The sequence below is a fragment of the Seriola dumerili genome, unplaced genomic scaffold, assembly GCF_002260705.1.
Source record: "Seriola dumerili isolate Sdu_G_001 unplaced genomic scaffold, Sdu_1.0 BDQW01000070.1, whole genome shotgun sequence".
In the NCBI taxonomy this organism is placed as follows: domain Eukaryota; kingdom Metazoa; phylum Chordata; class Actinopteri; order Carangiformes; family Carangidae; genus Seriola; species Seriola dumerili.
The window spans coordinates 84711-103911 of record NW_019174325.1 but is presented as its reverse complement, the minus strand read 5'-3'; the positions used below and the strand labels follow the sequence as shown (position 1 = coordinate 103911).

General features: G+C 38.6%; 1 protein-coding gene across 1 annotated transcript in view; it reads left to right on the top strand.

Annotated features, from left to right (window-relative positions):
- Window positions 1-19201, top strand: part of LOC111220529 (voltage-dependent L-type calcium channel subunit alpha-1D-like) — a 162339-nt gene that overhangs the window by 136676 nt on the left and 6462 nt on the right. Inside the window, exons 32-44 of the mRNA XM_022743612.1 lie at window positions 1888-1929; window positions 2813-2941; window positions 5576-5641; window positions 5817-5908; window positions 6026-6185; window positions 6295-6422; window positions 7071-7167; window positions 7301-7403; window positions 8233-8334; window positions 14564-14700; window positions 15586-15702; window positions 16155-16609; window positions 18060-18086. Of these exons, the coding sequence (XP_022599333.1) occupies window positions 1888-1929; window positions 2813-2941; window positions 5576-5641; window positions 5817-5908; window positions 6026-6185; window positions 6295-6422; window positions 7071-7167; window positions 7301-7403; window positions 8233-8334; window positions 14564-14700; window positions 15586-15702; window positions 16155-16609; window positions 18060-18086 (1655 nt within the window). The remainder of the gene's footprint in view (window positions 1-1887; window positions 1930-2812; window positions 2942-5575; window positions 5642-5816; window positions 5909-6025; window positions 6186-6294; window positions 6423-7070; window positions 7168-7300; window positions 7404-8232; window positions 8335-14563; window positions 14701-15585; window positions 15703-16154; window positions 16610-18059; window positions 18087-19201) is intronic.

The following is a 19201-nucleotide window of genomic DNA, read 5'->3' as shown; positions in this document are numbered from 1 at the left end:
ACTTTGTGTCCAGAAAAAACCTCACTCAAAAAGGTGCGTCAACTTTTTCTTTTGTTTGACGGGGGAGAGGTCACTTGTCGTTTAATCATCTGTCTCAACTCTTTCCTTTTAATTCTTCCTATTGCTAACCAGCTATCCCTTTTGACTCTCCAATTTTTGCCATGGATGAGATCTTGTAGTGCACAATCAGACTGAGATAGCACACAAATACAGGTGGGGTCCGTTGGCTAAGATGTCCAGTCGGCGACAACATTAAAGTTCCTATTGTAATACATTTAAGTAACTAGTTTTTGTTTTGTTTTTTTTGTTTTTTTTAAGTAGTAAAGTCGCCACCACCTTTGATAATCCGTTCTGGTCCGGTGTCAGAGGCAGAAGGACTTTAACACAGAGAGGCACATATGGTACAAAAAAATACAACAATACAACTAGAAAAGAACTCTACGCACAGCAGTACTACCCTGCAATTTAATGGAACACTGTAGCTTAACGTCATACAGGAATGTGCACAGCAAACAAGGACCACTCGATACCGTAGGTCAGTCGAAACCAATTTGGCCAATAGGGGGAGGCAGAGGGCCCCCCTTGACTCCCGGCGTCACCACATGAGCCCCTGGCAAGATGTCCGAGTACTAAAAGCTATTTAAAATACATGGCATACAAACAAAGACAAAGTGCTCTGAATACAACAATCTATAAACATTAAATGTGAAAATTATTAAGCTTATCTCGCCTGGTCTGCCCAGCTCCAAACAAAGCAGTTCAGTTCTCTCGTGCGCTGCCACCCATTTAATGCAGACTTTTATTTGGCGTGCCCCTCTCCACCCTCTAACACAGGTGAGAGTTATCAATCATCAGTTCTCAAAAATGCGGGGAACCCTTCCACTGAGTGTCCACAGGGAGATGAGACCATCCCCCACAAGTCCTCACTACACTATCATTGGCTCAAAACAAAACAAAACAAAACAAAACAGAAATACTAAAAACAAAACGAAACAAAAACAATGAAAGGAGTTTTAAAAAATTGTTTATAAAGATCATTGTGTTGTAAAACATTTAAAAACAGTTTTTATATTAAAATTTTTTATAATAATCCTTTTAACCAGAACTGTACTGTTTTGCAGAGGAACAGTAGTTCATTTTCCCTCACCATTGTACACTTGCATTTCATGTGTTACTGCTGGGAACATGTGGTAAAGCCTTGGCATGACAGATTTTATGCTTCACGATGATGTTCTTGTTTGTGCTGTGTGATTCAATGTTAAATAGCCTAACTCAGAGTGATACCTGATGATTTATTTATGTTTTTTTCATCTCGATAGATGAGGGCTTTAAGGTGTTTTTTACCTTGACATATTTCGACTGCTGTCTTCCTGCAGTCTTCCAAGAGTCACGTGATGTTGCTGATTAAAACAAGCAACATACAAAATGAACAGTCCAAAGACAAACAAACTAAAACGCAAACAGTAATTGTTTTTGGTTTTTTTACACTTGATACAAACACCAAGATGGATGAGTCACTGTCTTGTTGTTATAGTACAAATACACAAGACTTTTAACAAGAAATGTAAATTTAAAGTAGTAAAATGTCGACATGATTTTGTTGTCTGACTTGGAAAAGCTATGTTTGTATGTGGACGACCACACCTGTATAATCAACAGCTGATAAGACACGTGGGAAGACAGCAGTCTAAACATGTCAAGGTAAAAAACACCTCAAAGCACTCGTCTATCAAGAAGAAAAAAGCATAAATAGTTTCAGTGGAGACAAGATGAACCTTTTTGGAAAAGATACCTGATGACATTTTCAGCAGCATTGACTCATGAACCCTTTGGTGCTGTGCAGCTGGTTTGTGTAACTTGGATTAACCTTAGGCTTTTGGTTTCAAGTCGGCAGCCCTTCCTGTCTTCAAGGTGATAGTGGAGCCAGGGGTAAGAAGAACCCCCTCCTCCTCCATTTAAAGCCCTCACCCTTTTGTGTTAATGCAGAAGTTAAAGCATCAAGGTCTTTTTGTTGTCGCTCTCTGTCACTCACCAATGAAAACATTGAGATGCTTTCTTCCAGAGCTTCAGGTTTCACTTATTCAGTAAAATGTGAGGGTTTGTGAGTGAACTCTCAATGTTTGTCAAAGTCCTGTTTTGAATCCACCTGTTTTGTTGCATTTTGGCTCCAGTTTGATTCAGCTGACATTTTGTCCTGTCTGGGTGCATGGCATGACACAGGGGGTACAGTAACACTGTATGGTATTTATTTGGTCATTTATTCATTTAAACAAAGCTTTTCCAAGTCAGAAAACAAAATCATGTCGTCATTTTACTATTTTAAATTAACATTTCTTGTTAAAAGTCTTGTGTATTTGTACTATAACAACAAGACAGTAAATCATCCATCTTGGTGTTTGTATCAAGTGTAAAAAAAACCAAAAACAATTACTGTTTGCATTTTAGTTTGTTTGTCTTTGGACTGTTCATTTTGTATGTTGCTTGTTTTAATCAGTCATTCTGAGTTAAATGTGTCGTATTTGTAAGTCCTCCAGGTCTGTTAATGGCATGGTATTTAAGACACAGTCACTCCACATGCATGGTGATTGTTGTCATTGCAAGGATGCAGAAAAATCACATACTAGGAGATTCCATCATAGTAATTTTTGACCACTTAATCACGCCTGTGAGATAATGTTACATGAAGATTGAAAGAATGCATGTATGACTGACTGACTGACTGACTGAATGAAATAGTTGTGCAGAGGTTTATCAGTGTCTGTTTTGATGTTACACTGTTTTTTTTAATCAATCCTCACCTCCTCCACCTCAGAACACAGAAGACAGCGCTCGCATCTCCATCACCTTCTTCCGCCTGTTCAGGGTGATGCGATTGGTTAAACTGCTGAGCAGGGGGGAGGGCATCAGGACTCTCCTGTGGACATTCATCAAGTCCTTCCAGGTGAGATCGTAGGATAAGCAGCCAGTAAAGGTACCTTTTGAATCTGCTATTACAATTTGCGAGTTAAATTAGTTTTAAGCCATGAAAACGACATAAGAAAGAAGCTTTAAAAAGGTGTAATGTGTAAGATTGTGCTACTTGCTCCACCTCCATAGGGGGCAGCATTTCACCTCCTCACCCCCGCCCAGTTAATCATGTTGTTTTCCCCGTGTTCCCTATAATTTATTATTTATATGTGCCTTTATTGTTCATATTGTTAAAATTGTTGATAGCACTGAAACAAATTATGTGTAAATGTAATACAAACAGAATGTTTTTATTTACCTATAAAAATATGAAGGCAAGGTAAGGTGGTTACAATATGGTGAACCAATCGACGTGTATTCACTCGGTCTACTGGATCCATTCTTAATGTAAAGTCATTATAAAATAAGCCAAAAGTTACTGAAGTAACTAGTGGACCACAGCTACAGGAACAGGCTAAATTCTACTAAACCACTAAAACGTCTGTCGACAGCATCAATATCGCTTCAGCCATCTCTGTGTTGCTGTGATGCTAGTTGGGAGCTGTAGAGTAACTTCAAGCTCTAGAGGAAGCTGTTCTTTGTGGGACTGAGGGCAGACTACATGCTGCACTGACGCGCAGCATCTGGTGTCATATCTAATAATATCTAGTATTGCAACATGGGATGGGTAGGGGCTAGCTAGTTAGCATGCTAATTTCAACAGACATCTCTGAAATACAACAGATGGAGGTCTTGGTCATGACATCACTGTGGCTCCTTCACATACTGTTGATAGTGTTAGTTTATTTTTTTGAAAATTATAAACTAATGTTCTGGCCAGATCTAACACATTGCACCTTTAAGAAATTAGCACAGCATTGAGAAAACACAAGTTGCTCAGTTGGTGTTGTGGCACAGGTAGGGTGGATGCTTACACTAACTGTCAAATATGATTGAGAAATTTACACTGTTGCCCAACAATGCTACCCTGGGAATTTTGGTTTTAACTACTAGACACACACAGGTTCGCTCTATTCACTTGGCACAAGACGTGGTTCAAGGTATAAAAAATATATCTTATTGTAATCAGTTAAAATAAATAATCAAAATCATTCACACAAAAAGGACAACTAGTCAGGAGCAGAGGCTTACCAGGTATTAGTGAACGGGGAGTGGTTCACCCAAAATAAATAGAAATAAATCACCCACACACACTTTGAAGTAACCAACACCAGGGAGCACAGCACATCAAATGAGGGGACACCACCACCAGTCACCTACACCACCACCGGCCTCCGACAACTGAAACAGGGATAAAATATCATTAGGGGAGTTGCAACTCAGAACAAAAGGAATAAACAATTAATGGGCAGGTTAAACCTAGAAAACAGATGTACAAAGAACTAAAAAACCTAAATATCCAAACGATAACTGCCCAATAGAAATCAAAGCAAAATACCTAATTCAAAGAAAATACACAATTCAAAATATAATTTAACACAAGAAAAACAAAGAAAATCAAGTTGACACTAATCAAAGGAACCCAAAGAAAAGAAACAAAAAAAATTAATAACCTACGTACTTAACCCAAATTTAATTTATACAACCCACACCTCACTCATACAATTAAATCAGTAAAAGGGGAAATCAAGCTCAGTCCAAGCATGCGTAGCAATGCCATGCAGAAGTGCTGTGGGAAACCTGACGGCTTCAGGTAGACTGCAGCAACAAGTCTTATTTTGAAAAGCCAATAGCATCACAATCGAAACGCCACCCAAGCAGCAGGTAAAGCAACAGAGCAGCAGCAGCAAAGCAAGCAAAAGCGGGAAGCAAGCTGGAAATAGAGCCGAGACAAAGCAGCAGCAGTCCGATCTGTGGTTTCACCTAACCAAAACATATTGTTAGCACTGTTCAATTAAGCCGAAAATGATGCAGTTGCAACAGAGACAGAACATATCTTCAGCAGAAGTGGATGCGCGCGCGCACACACACTCATACAGGAGGGAGGACGAGAGGGATAGATCCGGACATCAGCATTTCCTATGACCACACTAGCATTAGCCGTCTGAATGCAAACACCACAACGCAGAGAGAGAGGACACTTACCACAGCCAAACGGGAGCACACACAGCTGCACACACGCTGTGGTTAAAAAGGAGCCGGCTTCTTACCGGAAGTGATGTGGAAAGCAGAAGAACAGGGGAGAGGGCCGTCTTAAATACGGGCCCCTGCTCACGAATAGGCTATCAGGCCATGAAGGTGCGTTCAAGGTGCATTATGTGCAACGCATAGACTATGCTGCCACAGTGTGAGTATGTTGGGACAAGTACAATTAAAACATGGAAATCCAGTTTGAATAATACATCATCCATGAGTTTGAAGCTTATCAGACTCATGTTGCAGGAAAAAATGAGGCAGGTTCACCTTTTTTGCCATTGCCATTTGTGTCAGCACACATGTAGCACCAAAGCCATCTGTCTTGTGAAAAATTAGCAGGTTATTCTGTGATACAGTGCTAATATCTGTAAACCAAGAAACTATGATTTAACTAAACAATTTGTCATCAGTGGTTCTCATGCTGTAATTGTTTGATAATGTGCATCACTGACTTTCTCTTTTTCCCACTCAGGCTCTTCCTTATGTTGCCCTCCTGATTGCCATGCTGTTTTTCATATATGCTGTAATCGGAATGCAGGTAAAATGTAATAATTTTTTTGAAAATCAAATCCCATACTCAATGCTCTGTAGGATGTGTTGCCTTCAGTTTTTTTCTCTTGTAGTTTCATAATCATCATTTTATTTTTGTCTTATCCAGAATGTGAGAGTGGGCTGACTGATTCTTTGGATGACAATTCTTTGTCTGCTTTTAGGTGTTTGGGAAAATAGCCATGGTGGATGGAACACAAATCAACCGCAACAACAACTTTCAAACCTTTCCTCAAGCTGTGCTGATGCTCTTCAGGTATTTGTTTGCGTAGCTTAAATTGTTGTTTACAAGCCATTATAATATATAATAATATATGTGTAAAAAAAACCTTTGTTCTGCTGCTGTATTAATATTGTTCTTGTTCTGTGTTAGGTGTGCTACAGGTGAGGCCTGGCAAGAGATCATGCTGGCCTGTCTGCCAGGGAAGCTGTGTGATTCAGAGTCAGACTACAACCCCGGAGAGGAGAGAACCTGCGGCAGTGGTTTCGCCATTATCTACTTCATCAGCTTCTACATGCTCTGTGCTTTTCTGGTAATCTTCAGACATTACACTGTGTGCAGTGCCAGTAATGTTTGAGCACAGACTTCAGCTTTCACATTCCTCTATACAGTTAAAAAAATGTTGCATGCTCTGGTTTCAGATCATCAACCTATTTGTGGCTGTCATCATGGATAACTTTGACTATCTGACCCGTGATTGGTCCATTCTTGGCCCACATCACCTGGATGAGTTTAAAAGGATCTGGTCCGAATACGACCCTGAAGCCAAGTGAGTACTCAGGACCCATCAACAAAAGCTTTCTCCTGTCCACTGGTACTGCAGTGAAGCCGGGTAAATCCACACAATGGTCGGGAGTGTTGTCGTTTAACCAGGTCTCCATGAAACACATGAGACTACACTCACGATGTGCTCGCTGGTTCTTCACAGGTGCCTCCAGTTCATCACACTTGTTAGCCAGGGAGTTGACATTTCCCATGAGAATCGATGGTAGAAAAGGCTTATATCTCCTATCCTTTAGCTTAGCCCCAGCTCTGCATCCACAGTATGGCTTCTTCAGCTTAGTCAGTACTGGATGTTTAACTCCATATCTGATAAACTTTAAAGCCAGGAGTTCTTCCTTCGTGTACATTATTCTCTCCATCGTCAGACAAAACAACGACGTAGAATAAAAAAAAGTCACTATACAAAAAATATACTTATAGCCTATATACAAATATATTGCAGAAAAAACTAAGAGCTAAGCGGACTTGCTGCCACTTGTTGCCAGCACATCATTTGAGTGATTGGGTTGGTGATTGTTTTTTGACAGTTTTGAAGTACACTGACTCATTATCCAGTACTTATCAAGACATGCAGTGGTGGTGGAAATGTGCTTAGTGGCATAACATCTTTCATTTGAATGTATCTTGTTTTCAGGGGCAGGATAAAGCACCTTGATGTTGTGACTCTGCTAAGGAGGATCCAACCTCCGCTGGGCTTTGGCAAGCTCTGCCCTCACAGGGTGGCGTGTAAGGTGGGTTTTCCACAACTCAGCGACACACTCACACCTATACAGAAAGAGACATGATTATGATCATCACAAAAATACAAATTTTACATTCAATAGGCTACCTCCTTGTTAATCTGTACTTTGAATTTTCTTTCAGCGTCTGGTGGCAATGAACATGCCCCTGAACAGTGATGGCACTGTCATGTTTAATGCCACTTTGTTTGCTCTGGTCCGAACTGCTCTCAAGATTAAGACTGAGGGTGAGTCTTCAAATGCATGCAGCTGTGCATTGCCATTCGGTGCAGCAAAAACAGAACAGTATGAAATACATTGAATTTTAAGTCCAGGCACAAAAGTCATTTAAGATGTGATCAATGTTTTAGTTATTTGGTCAGTTATTCACCCATGATCCATAATGACTCTAGAGATCATGAACAGAGGCAAGCAAGCAAACATGCCCCATACTGTAGTCTGCTACCACATAGGCAGAAAAAAATGCGGACCTTTACAGTGGTGAACTAAACTGACAAAAGAAATAAATTCATCAGTCAGGATAGAGGCATGAATAGAATGAAACCAAACATGCCAAGACATCAAACACTGTTGACATAAATCTGCACTGAGAAAACATGTGCTTTTTCAGAATTACTGACCAAGGCTTGGCTGGGACGTCTCAGTGCGTTTTGAATGAATGTCACGTCATGCTGCTTTAACTTTTAATATAATAGTCCCTTATTCAGAGGTGGGTCAGAGTCTTGAAGTTGTTGTGGTCAGGGCTCTAATATACTTAGTATGCTTAGCAATAAGTAATTTCTCCTCAGTTTCTGATGTTGCATCAGCATGATTTAGTGATATAAGACTGGGGTTGTTTTTTCCTGTTTTAATTATTTATCACCAGGAATTGTGCAATTCATCATAACTTTAAATGTCAAAATTTGGTTAATCTTGTGTCATTGTGTGCATGGGTGACAGAGAGCAATAGATTCCGCCACATGCCACTTAATACAACAGCATACTGATCACTTACTGGTTGCTTTCAACCAAAATAATCTTAAAGTTCTACTTTTCACATTTTCTCTCATTTCCAAGGGAACCTGGAGCAAGCCAATGAGGAGCTTAGAGCTGTGATCAAGAAGATCTGGAAGAGGACCAGCATGAAGCTGCTGGACCAAGTTGTGCCCCCTGCAGGCGGTCAGTGGTCATTACATCATCATCATGCGCTGCTCACTATCATCCACGATTCAGTGGCCTCACTGTGTCCCTCTCTGTCTCTGCGCTGCTCTCGGGCTCACTTGATTTGAATAAAAAGCTGCCTCTCATTAGCATTTTCCAAAGAATTAATAATAGTTACCTCATATGTTAACCAGGAAAAATGACAGGCATAGTATAAGGGACAACAAGCGCTAGAGTCCTAATATCATGACACATTAATTTACATCTGGTCTCTGTTAGTGCAGCATTTGCATTAAGAGAGAAGGAAGTCACACTGCAAACAAATCTACATTTGTGCTTATGTGTATTCATAGGAGGAAGAGTGTCAAACAACGGACATGCATTTGAATGCAATTTTACTATTCCTTTATTTTGAACAGAAAAAGAAGTCAATGATTTTTGCTTTGTTATTTTTTTCACACTTCAGGATGTAGTCTCATGGATTTGCTCTCCCACCATTTACTGTTCATCATCAAGGAATCACACCACTTTTTGATGGAAGAAAGGCTGATCTGTGATATTTCATTTAAAATATATTTTGGTGTGACAATAGAAAAAAATCTGCGTGTCTTTTGGTCTATGAAGCATTCACCTGGCTTTAAAAGGGGGCTTTATTGATTATTTTCTTCCACAGAGATGCAGACGCTATGGCTGTTTTTATTCATGTCTGTTACAATGTTTCCTGCTGCAACGGAACAATCAACAACTTTTAACAAACGTTTTGGAACCACCTTTCAAATTAAATCGAGTGGAAATGTTTAATACACAAAAGATAGATTCAGGAAGGCGTGTCACTTCAAGAAGATATGCAAATGTTAATCCATCAGAAACCTTCAGCATCCTGTTTTTGCTTTTCTCAAACAGCAAGATCCACTTCCTGACCACAACCAACAAGATGAGATAGGCAGGGGAACAAGCTTGACTGCTACCATTTCCTTTCACTTCAGTTCAAAGAAACTCTTCTTATCGCTGTCAGGCAGACACAGTTTAACTGCTGTCTCTGTCATAATCCCACTGTTTTGTTTATCATTGATCTCGCTGTCTAAAGTTCTTCAGTTTCTCTTCCTCTAGCTACTCAATATACTGTATTTTACTCATTGAAAAACGCTCAAAAACACTAAATATTTGAAAATAAGTGCTGATGTGTTTATATGTTGTTTACAAAGTCTTTTCTCTCTGTGCTGAGGCCTCATTCTTACAATCATCTAGAAACCCACTGGATTTTAGTTGGAAGAGCTTACTTTGCTATGGATTTTTTTCCCACAAAGACATTAAACTAGGTGTAAGTGACTTTGTTGTGTGACTTTGGTTAAGTCAGGTTTGGAGTGTACTTCCTTTTTGAACCACTTTATTTGCATGCATCAGATATCAAGGTGAAAGCCAAGATATGCCATTCATATGTGCCATATTTGTAGATATTAAATTATTCAGGGCTGCTCTTACAGTATTTCTGACTGTGTAGTGCAGTTGGAGAGAACACATTTTTGTCAACTTTTGTTGCTCACAATGAAGAGTGGCTTTTAAGTAACTTTAATCTTTTTGTCCATATGCAGTCAAATTTGCTTTTTTTATGTTTTATATACATGATGATATAATTTTTTTGCAGACAGGTGTTCTTATTCATTGGTTATTTAATTTCGAGAATGTCCTACATCAAAGGTTTGAAGTCATAGTGAGCCAAAACAAATGTGATTCCCGTTCCAGCCACATCAGCTCAGCATGATGCATGTGTCTGCTACTTAATATGAGCATACAGTAAAGCCAGAGTGTGGTTTCCCCTCAGTCAGGCAAAGCTTTCCAAACAGGACATTATTACTAGATGTCAACTTCCACATCCTCCTTTTTTACAGCCATACAACTGTGGGTTGAGTCATTAGGGGTCGATGCTTTGAGATGATAATTTCTCTTTATACAAAGAGGATTTTTATTAATAGATGACAGGCACATCTTAGTCTTTGAATGAATTCCCAAATAAGTGTGAATGTACCTGCAGTCTACACAGAGCTTCCTCTACCTGGATCCATGTAGTTTTTCCAATGTCGTCCCACGCTTCTACTATGCTTCAGCTATGCTATGTTTTTAGAGCTTGTCAGATATAATTCAGCTGCATGTGTGCATTAGTTTGCTAATTTCTCTCTTTCTCTCTCTCTCTCTCTCTCTCTCTCTCTCTCTCTCTCTCTCTCTCTCTCTCTCTCTCTTGTAATCCTGTAAGTCCCTCTCTCTTCCACAGCTGTGCCTACTTTCAGTAGAGTGTTCAGTCAGTTGCTGGCCTTCTTCTCTTCTCTTTCTGCCGTCCTGAGGTCTCTGGAGCAGTTCTGTTTTAGTCTGGTGGCATGAAACTACTGATACCTCTCTTAAAAACTTCATCAGTCTCTGTCCAGAAAAAGAATCAGCAGAATTGTTTTGATGCATCATTAAGTAAAATAAAATCTCAACATCTCATCAAGTGGATCTGTTAAACACAGTCCTAAAATGTGACTGGCTCTAGGGAGTTTTAATATAATAAAATATGTCAAAATGAGACTGATCACTTGCTTCAAAACATAAATCCTGAAAATCCAAATCCAAATAAATATGATTTACCAAACCAACAAAAAATCAAATTTTACCATGTTTAATATGCTCTCTGTCACAGGTTTTCTTTCTGAACAGAGACTTTCATAGTTTCTCTTCTCTTACTGTGTTGGGTGATGTAGAGAGACGGGTTAAGTGCTTGAAGATGGATCATCATTCATTGATCCACTTGAGAGAATTATGCCTCCATCTTTAAGCAACCACCCCACTGTCATTTGTCACCTTTACTTGATTCCTCTCCAGCTAAAATTGTTCAAGGAAAGCTAGCGACAAAAGAAAAAAAACACATTTCATACACCCCACAATTCAGCCTCCTTTTTTCTTGTTAAGTCTCCCTCCCCAGTGCTTCAGAAAACCACTTAATCTGAGTGAGTCAGACCCACGCTTGATCAGCCTCCCTGCATGGCAGATAGTGTGTGTAGTTGCAGCTTCCTCTCTGGCTAAATGTAGTTTCGGTCTCCTCTCTCGTAAAGGGAGCTGCAGGTTTGACCCTTGCTGCTTCTCCAAACTCTTTTACTTTGCTGCCTCCTTGCATGTGCTTCTTGCTACAAATCATGTTGTTTTTCTGGGATACATATACCTCTGCTCGTCTGTCTCTGATGGTAAATGTGGCCGTTTGTGGTAGGAATTGGTTAGATTTATTGGAATTGGAAGTATTCACTGCAGTCATAAAATACTGTGAGATAAACAGTTTTTGGTACATTAAGATATATGTGGTCAAGAGAGTTCATACACTTGCTTGCATGAGCAGCTGAATGTGCATGAGTGTTTTTGTCTTTTTGTGTGCAAGAGGGATGTTTCATAACTGCATGTATTTTCATAGATGAAGCAAGATTAAAGTTGCAGACACAGATATTATCTATTGTTGGTTTAAATGTGTTTGCCTTTGTGTGTGGATGTGTGTGTGTGTACAAGATTCTTGCTGATGTTTGACATTCAGCTCTGTCAATAGAGCAAGCGTACCCACTTTGCACGCATTAAGGTCTGATATTTAAACAGCGCCATGAATACCATACAGCTACACCTTTGTTTAATTCCTAAAGTGAAGATTAAAAGGGAGTTTAACCACCCTCTGCGCTGTGTCAACACAGCAATAACTCAGGGCCTGACCCATTACCCAGTGACACACAAGTTCTACTTCCAGATAAGCCATTAAGACGACAGTTTCTCTGATGATCTCTTGAGAAACCAGCTTAGTTTACAGGGCAGTGGTGTGTGTCCTGCTCTGTTTTGTTTCCAGCTCTGTGCATGTATGATAATGCTGGTGCAGTGAGGATTTATGGCACTTTGTTAACTAACATGTCTTGGTATTCTTTTCACTTTGATTGTTATAGAAGTATTTTGTTTCAATGTTGAGATATTGTTGTCTTCAGTGGTTGTGCTTCATTATTGTGTGTGATATTTTACTGTTACACTTTTTCACAATGCTAAAACAAACATTTTGAAACCTTCCATGCTTTTCTCAAAACTGTAAACACAAAACCCAGTTGTCAAACTACATTGACCAAAGCTCTGACTCTTCTTGCAAAATAACCTCAAAAGTTTTATCTGTGCTTGGAGCACAGATAAAACTGTTTTCAGATCAGACTCAAATCAATTGAAATAAAAACACTACTGATCATCCATTACACACTGCAGAGAAAAATGGAAAACAGTGTTCAGAGCATATAGCTCCAGAAATGTTTATTTTTTAAAATAGAGAAAAGGCATTTTATATTTTCTTAACTGGTGTGTACATACATACCAAATTTCTTCTTTGAACCTCATGATTATAATGCTACAGAGGGTTGGACTCTTTGTCCTGCTTCACTCACTGTTACAGGTTTTACGATTGCTTACACACTAAAATTAAAAATAATTCAGATTTTGAAATACGACAAAGAGCAAAATGTCAGCCCAGATTTGCACAACTATATACACATTCTCAGACTCACACTTTTTGAAAAACACTACACAGTGTTTTGCAAAACACCAAATACACTTCTGTACATTAGACAAATCATTCAAAATGAAAGCCTTTGTGTGTTATTTGCTAAACACTGCCACTGAAACATCCCACTCAGTTAGCAATCACCTGAACTCAGAATGCACATGTGAAGACACACACAATCAGGTCACACAGAAATCACAGCTTGATCACCATAGGTTTGCTCTTTGGTGTGACCAACAATGGAGGACAATTTTGGAAAGAATTAGAGGAAGGTGGAGGTGTCTAAGTATGAGGAAGAAGAGCAAGAGGACACAGGACAGGGAGTGGCGAAAGGATGGGTCAGCGGAAATAGGACAATTCTTACAGATGAGATCAGAGACAGGATAGACAGTAACTGCAATACTGTATAGGCCTACTGTATTTTACAGTACAGTATGTTCATGTAATCTTCAGTTCACTATTGAGAATAAAGAGATTTTGTTTCCCCATTGCATTTGTGTTCATATTTGCATGCTACAAATGAGAAATATCAAAAACATACAGTATTAGTGTTTTTATACTTACCATATATCATTAGAAAAGTAGTAATGTGAAAAATGTTTTAGATTTAGCATTCATGTGCAGTTGGTAGTGGAAAGATCTATATATTTGCTGTTTGTATGTAAAGTTTGGAAGCTAAAGTATCATTTTTAGAAGAGTTTATATCGTTTTTGATGTAGTGCTTGCTTTTGCAAGAGATGTAACATGTTTTGTATTTTGTGTATATGGCATTGGTTTGTGTGTGTGGAGCTCTGACAAACAGGGCCCTAGTTTCTGGAACTGTGTTTTTGCAATAGTGAAAAACTATTTTACATAAACAAGAACATGGTCTTTTACAGTTGCTGTCACAGTTTTATGTAAGGCTGGACCAAAATGCAGACCAAAACACAAATGCTGCTAGGGGAAACATAAAATTGCACAAATTTCATCTGAAATGACTGTTTCTGGTCTTGGTCTTGGTCTTGGTCTTGGTCTTGGTCTTGGTCTTGGTCTTGGTCTTGATCCTGGTCTTGGTCTTGGTTTTCCTCATCCTTCTCCTCCTCCTCCTCCTCTACTTCTCAGATTATTTTCATCCATTGTTTCTTTCAAACTCCAACACTCAACAACCTGTGCACTCTGAACTGGTTTATACTGCTTTCATAACATCATTAACAAAAAGTGTGAAAAGTTTTCAGTTGTGTGTAAGCTATGACATCTGTGCTGAAACTGTGTTTAACTTCTGCTACTTGTGCTTACCATTATGCATCATAGTGCATCACAATGCATAGTGTGTTTCAGTTAGTGAAAATGTGTGTGAAAAGAGTTTTGCAAAAAGTTGAAATGAGATCTAAAACTTGTTTTTAACGAGGTGAAAATTGTTTATGGTTTTGAGTTGAGACCACTGAGGATTTGTTTCAGACAATTTTAGAATTCAGTGTTTTAGCAATTCAGAAAATCTGTAATGGACTTCAGTTTAGTGCAATTTGACTTTTTCTTCCATACATGGGTTTCTGTTGGCATAGGTGGTGTGATAGTAATGGGTGAGATCTCAGTTGAGAGATTTTCTTGTTTAAATGTGATGGATACATAAAGAATTGGTTGCTGAGGTATTTTGTTATTGTGGTATTCAGGTCCAGATTTGGTTTTGATCTGGGAGGCTTTGTTGTGTCTGGTCTGTTCACTCAGATGACGAGGTAACAGTGGGGAAGTTCTATGCCACCTTCCTTATACAGGACTACTTCAGGAAGTTCAAGAGGCGCAAAGAGCAAGGTCTTATGGGACGGCACTCATGGGAGAGGCTGAACACCACCATGGCTTTACAAGTGAGTAAAGTACAGTGCATCAGTCCAATAGATTTACTCCACCTTCATCTTCATCTAAATAAGAGCCAATCCTGAGATAATCCTCTGTGCTATTGAAACTCAGCCATTATATCAAGTCTGTGCATGAAAAATCTAAATAAAATTAGAAATATTGGTTTAATCATAGACTCCCATCTAGATTTTAATAACCACATCACACAAAGTCAAACTATTATCATCATAAAACTCAGTACAGTCATGGATCCTCTGACATTCAATGTCAGTTATTCTTTTCTCAGACCGCCCTAAAAAAGCCCTCAGGCATTTTCAGTTTATTAAGAGTTTTGTTGTTAGAGACTACTACTTTAACCTCATTCCCAATTGAATGGAATTGAAAAGGTTGGTTCACCCAAAAAAATTACAAACTAAGATATTTTGTCACCTACATCTACTGTTATGAAGCCCACAAACAGTTTATTTAATTTGTCCACCTTCTGAGATGTCAATTTCCATCTCTGCCAGTACAATGAAGGTAAAAAAAAATTCTTCTGTGGTGCTCGCAGCATTGAAAATTCAGATTACAAACATTACAGAGCAACACCTCTCTCAGCAAAACATCTTCCAGTTACTCTGGATGATCCACATTGTAACCGCTTTCTAACCATGACGACAGCAGCCAGTGATCAGAGTCATTTGAGTTAAATGACTCATTAAAATTGTTCTTCTTGTCATGCTTTTATCCTGTGAATCTGGCTAACTTTAAAGCCATGTTAGCAGTGTCCATGAATCACTCTGTAGTCACTGTTGGAGACATGTTCACACCAGTTTTCTCTTAACCAGATACAAATATAGATTAAAAGCCATCACAGGCTTTAAATCTATAACTCATCAGCGCTCTCTTTGCAGGCCGGCCTGCGCACGCTGCATGACATCGGACCAGAGATCCGTCGAGCCATATCTTGTGACCTGCAGGAGGAGGGGCTAGTAGATCCTAATGGAGAAGAAGAGGCGGAAATTTACAGGGTAAACATCCATAAAGATCAGTCATAAAAATACTCTGTTTTGAATAATGATTCGTCTCTGATGTGGTTTTGTCACAAAAAACATTTACCTTGTTAAAATTAAAATGACATATCTACACTTTTAATCCAGAATATATAAAAGTGCACCGATTTCTAATTTTGATCAAGACATGTAGTTCTGTACACATTACACAAATTTCATTATATGTGTGAATCAAAAATGGTGAATCAAAGCAACAGGGAGAGACTTGTTTCTTAGCTAATCACAGCAACAATGTTAATTCACCTACATTGAAATATTTATGCCCAGTATGTCTTTCTCTGCTTTTGACTCAGCAACAGAGAGGATACATAAAAAGGATAAACGCAGCTTTTTTATCTACATCATGAAATTGGATAAAGAGAGATAGAGGATATTTAAATCAATGTCAGGATATTCCTGTCTCTCTGCAGCGTAATGGTGGTTTGTTTGGCAACCATGTGAACCATGTTGGTGGCGATCAGCAAGGCTCCTCTCACCCGACCACCGTCACCAAACGCCCACTGCAAATCCTGCCCTTCTCCTGCAACTCCTCGACTGAACCCCCCCAAATTGGCAGGAGAGCCAGCAGCAATTATAGGGAAGGAGAGACAGAGATTAACTCTCCACCCATCCAGTATAATCATCATTATCATTCCCCTCATCCGTATAATTACCCTCACTGTAATTCCACTTGCCATCAGTCGCCAATACCCTCCAATGCCAACCTCAACAATGCCAATGTGCCCTCGCTTCTCTCCATGACCACTGGGAGGCAGCAGAAGTGTCTGTTAAGGCGTGACCGTCCGTCCTCCACTAAAAATGGATCATCAGCAATAACTCGCAGCAAAGGAGCACAGGACAAGCCTTGGAGGTCACACTCCACAAGGTCAGTGGAGAAAGAGTTTCCTGTTATTGCAGTTATTATGTATGTATATATGTGTGTAGATAGCATGGGGCCAAGCAGTCACAGGGCCCTCTTGTTTCATAGATGGCAGTCGTATAATCTCATATTTGATGCTTACATTTTTACAGTTGATTCAAAAGTGACATCAAAATTACAATGAGTGAAGAAGCAGTTTGTTCAAGCTGACTACTGCACTGCAAGCCTCAGTGAATTCAGTGAATTCAGTATTATTGTATATCGACTTTTATTTGATTTGTGATGTTACCAATTTATTAAACTGTCTTCTAAATTACAAACAGACTGTCAAGACAGTTAATGTAAAACTGATTATGTTCTCAATTATTCAATTAATCATTTGATCTATAAAATGTCAGAAAATAGTGTCTGTAAGTTTCTTGCGTCTGACCTACAGACAGAAACCAAAGAGTATTCAATTTACTGCAATTCACTGTCATGAAGCGACAAAGAAATCCAGCAAATAGTCACATTTCAGAGGCTGGAACCACATCATTTTTCCCCATTTGCTTGAAAGCTGACTGCAAAAGAGCATCCTAATGAATATCATTTGATTTCCCAACGAGCAGATTGTTGTTTTTTGTTTTGGTCAGATTGTTTTATCTCCCACTAAGCTCAAGCGAAACAGCAGAACTCTATAAACGTATTGTCTCTAAACTGATACTGCTTATAGAACAATTATTGTAAAAAATAATTTTTTGGTTAATTTTCAGTTTATTTTTGTTGTTAATATGTTTGACCCCCGGCTGTCTGAGGATGGGGAATCCCTGTAACGTTGTCACAGTTCTTCATCTCAGGTCACCTGCCTCACTTCAGCTTTCCCTGAAACACAAATGTAAAAAACAGTAAATAAATGTCTTTGGGATATTACATATACCTGTAATTCTTTCCTAATCCTGTCAAATTAAATTGAATATATGGTTTTTAACATTCCTTGGCATCTAACATATCTATTTTAGTAAAATGGCATAGCTACAATTTTACAGTTCAAATTACAAGAAAACATAATTTCTTTCTTGGTGATATCTAGCCTAATGGTTTCTGTTTGTGTGGTGGGTTTTTGATTATCAGTCTCTGAAATTTGTTTCACCACCCTGATAAAGAGCAGATGGAATTTGTGACTGAAATAATGTGAAATAAGCAACTTACCCTTCCAGAAACAATGTCCCCATTATTCTTAATCATTGACAGGCCTTGATGTCAACAGGTTTTCTTAGAACTACTTTCTGCCAAATATACTGTATATTCCTTGGGGCAAGAATGAAACCAGTGACTCTACCTTTTCTGTCTTATTTTAGCATTTTAATTTGTGTGCTTTTGTCATTGCATGCAACCTCTCATGTCCTTCCTTCCCTGCTCTCCTATTCCAAATAATCCTGTCTGTGTGACTGACCCTTTCCTCTCCTCTTCCTCTCAGGACACGCTACCGCGAGGCCTACATTAGGTATGTGCATGTTACCACTTAACAATCACAATCTGTTGTTTTGGCAGGTGTGTCACAAATCATGCAGGGAGGGCTTCCTTCTTTTTTTTTTTTTTTAACTCTCTTTATTGATTTTTCACATTTTGAACATAGAACAAAACAAACAGTAATACAGACACCATACACATTTACACGTAAACAATAACATATAGAAGTTATTTAAGTTATATTAACTTATATATCCCAAAACGAAAAAAAAATAAATAAAGGGGTTCCTTAAAAAAGGGTTTTACATAAAATAATAAATAAATATATATATATATATATATATATATATATATATATACACATATGCATATACATACACATACATACACATATACACATAATCGTGTATACACTCACAAGAAAAAAAACAAAAAACACCTTTCCATCTGTTGGGGGTTGAGATCACTTCTAAAACTAAAAAAACTGAAACTTGCCATCAGGCTATGTGTTGCGATTAAAATAATCAATAAATGGCTGCCAGATTTTATAGAACTTTCTTTCCTGATTTTTCAGTAGATATCTGATTTTCTCCAGCTCTAAATGTCTCATAACATCTGTCATAAGATTTGAATGAGTTGGGGCTGCCTTTTGTTTCCAGTTAAGTAATATCAATCTTCGTGCAAGTAGGCTGACAAACGAAACCATACTATGTTCTGTGTTGCTTTTTGTTATATTTGAATCAATAATTCCTAGAATCACCACCAATGGATCTTCATTAATAGGTCTGTGTAAAATATTTGATAGAGTCTGAAAAATATTATCCTAGTAGTTTGATAACTTAGGGCAACTCCAGAACATATGCCCTAGTGTTGCTGGTCCGAGCCCACATCTGTGAGGGCTTCCTTCTTGTCAACAAAGAGACAATCTGCATAAAAATCTCCAGAGACAGCAATAGCAAAAAAAGATAAAAGATGGGAAATATGTGAGAGAAATTCTTTCTGTTCTTTCTGAAGAATTACAGATGCGAAGTGATGAATCAAATCTCTTTACTTCATGCATAATGGGGAGAAAACCCTAACATGGTTGTTCTCTAAAGACTATCAGGGTGTCTTGCCTTATATACAGTCAGGTAAACAAAAGGACAACAG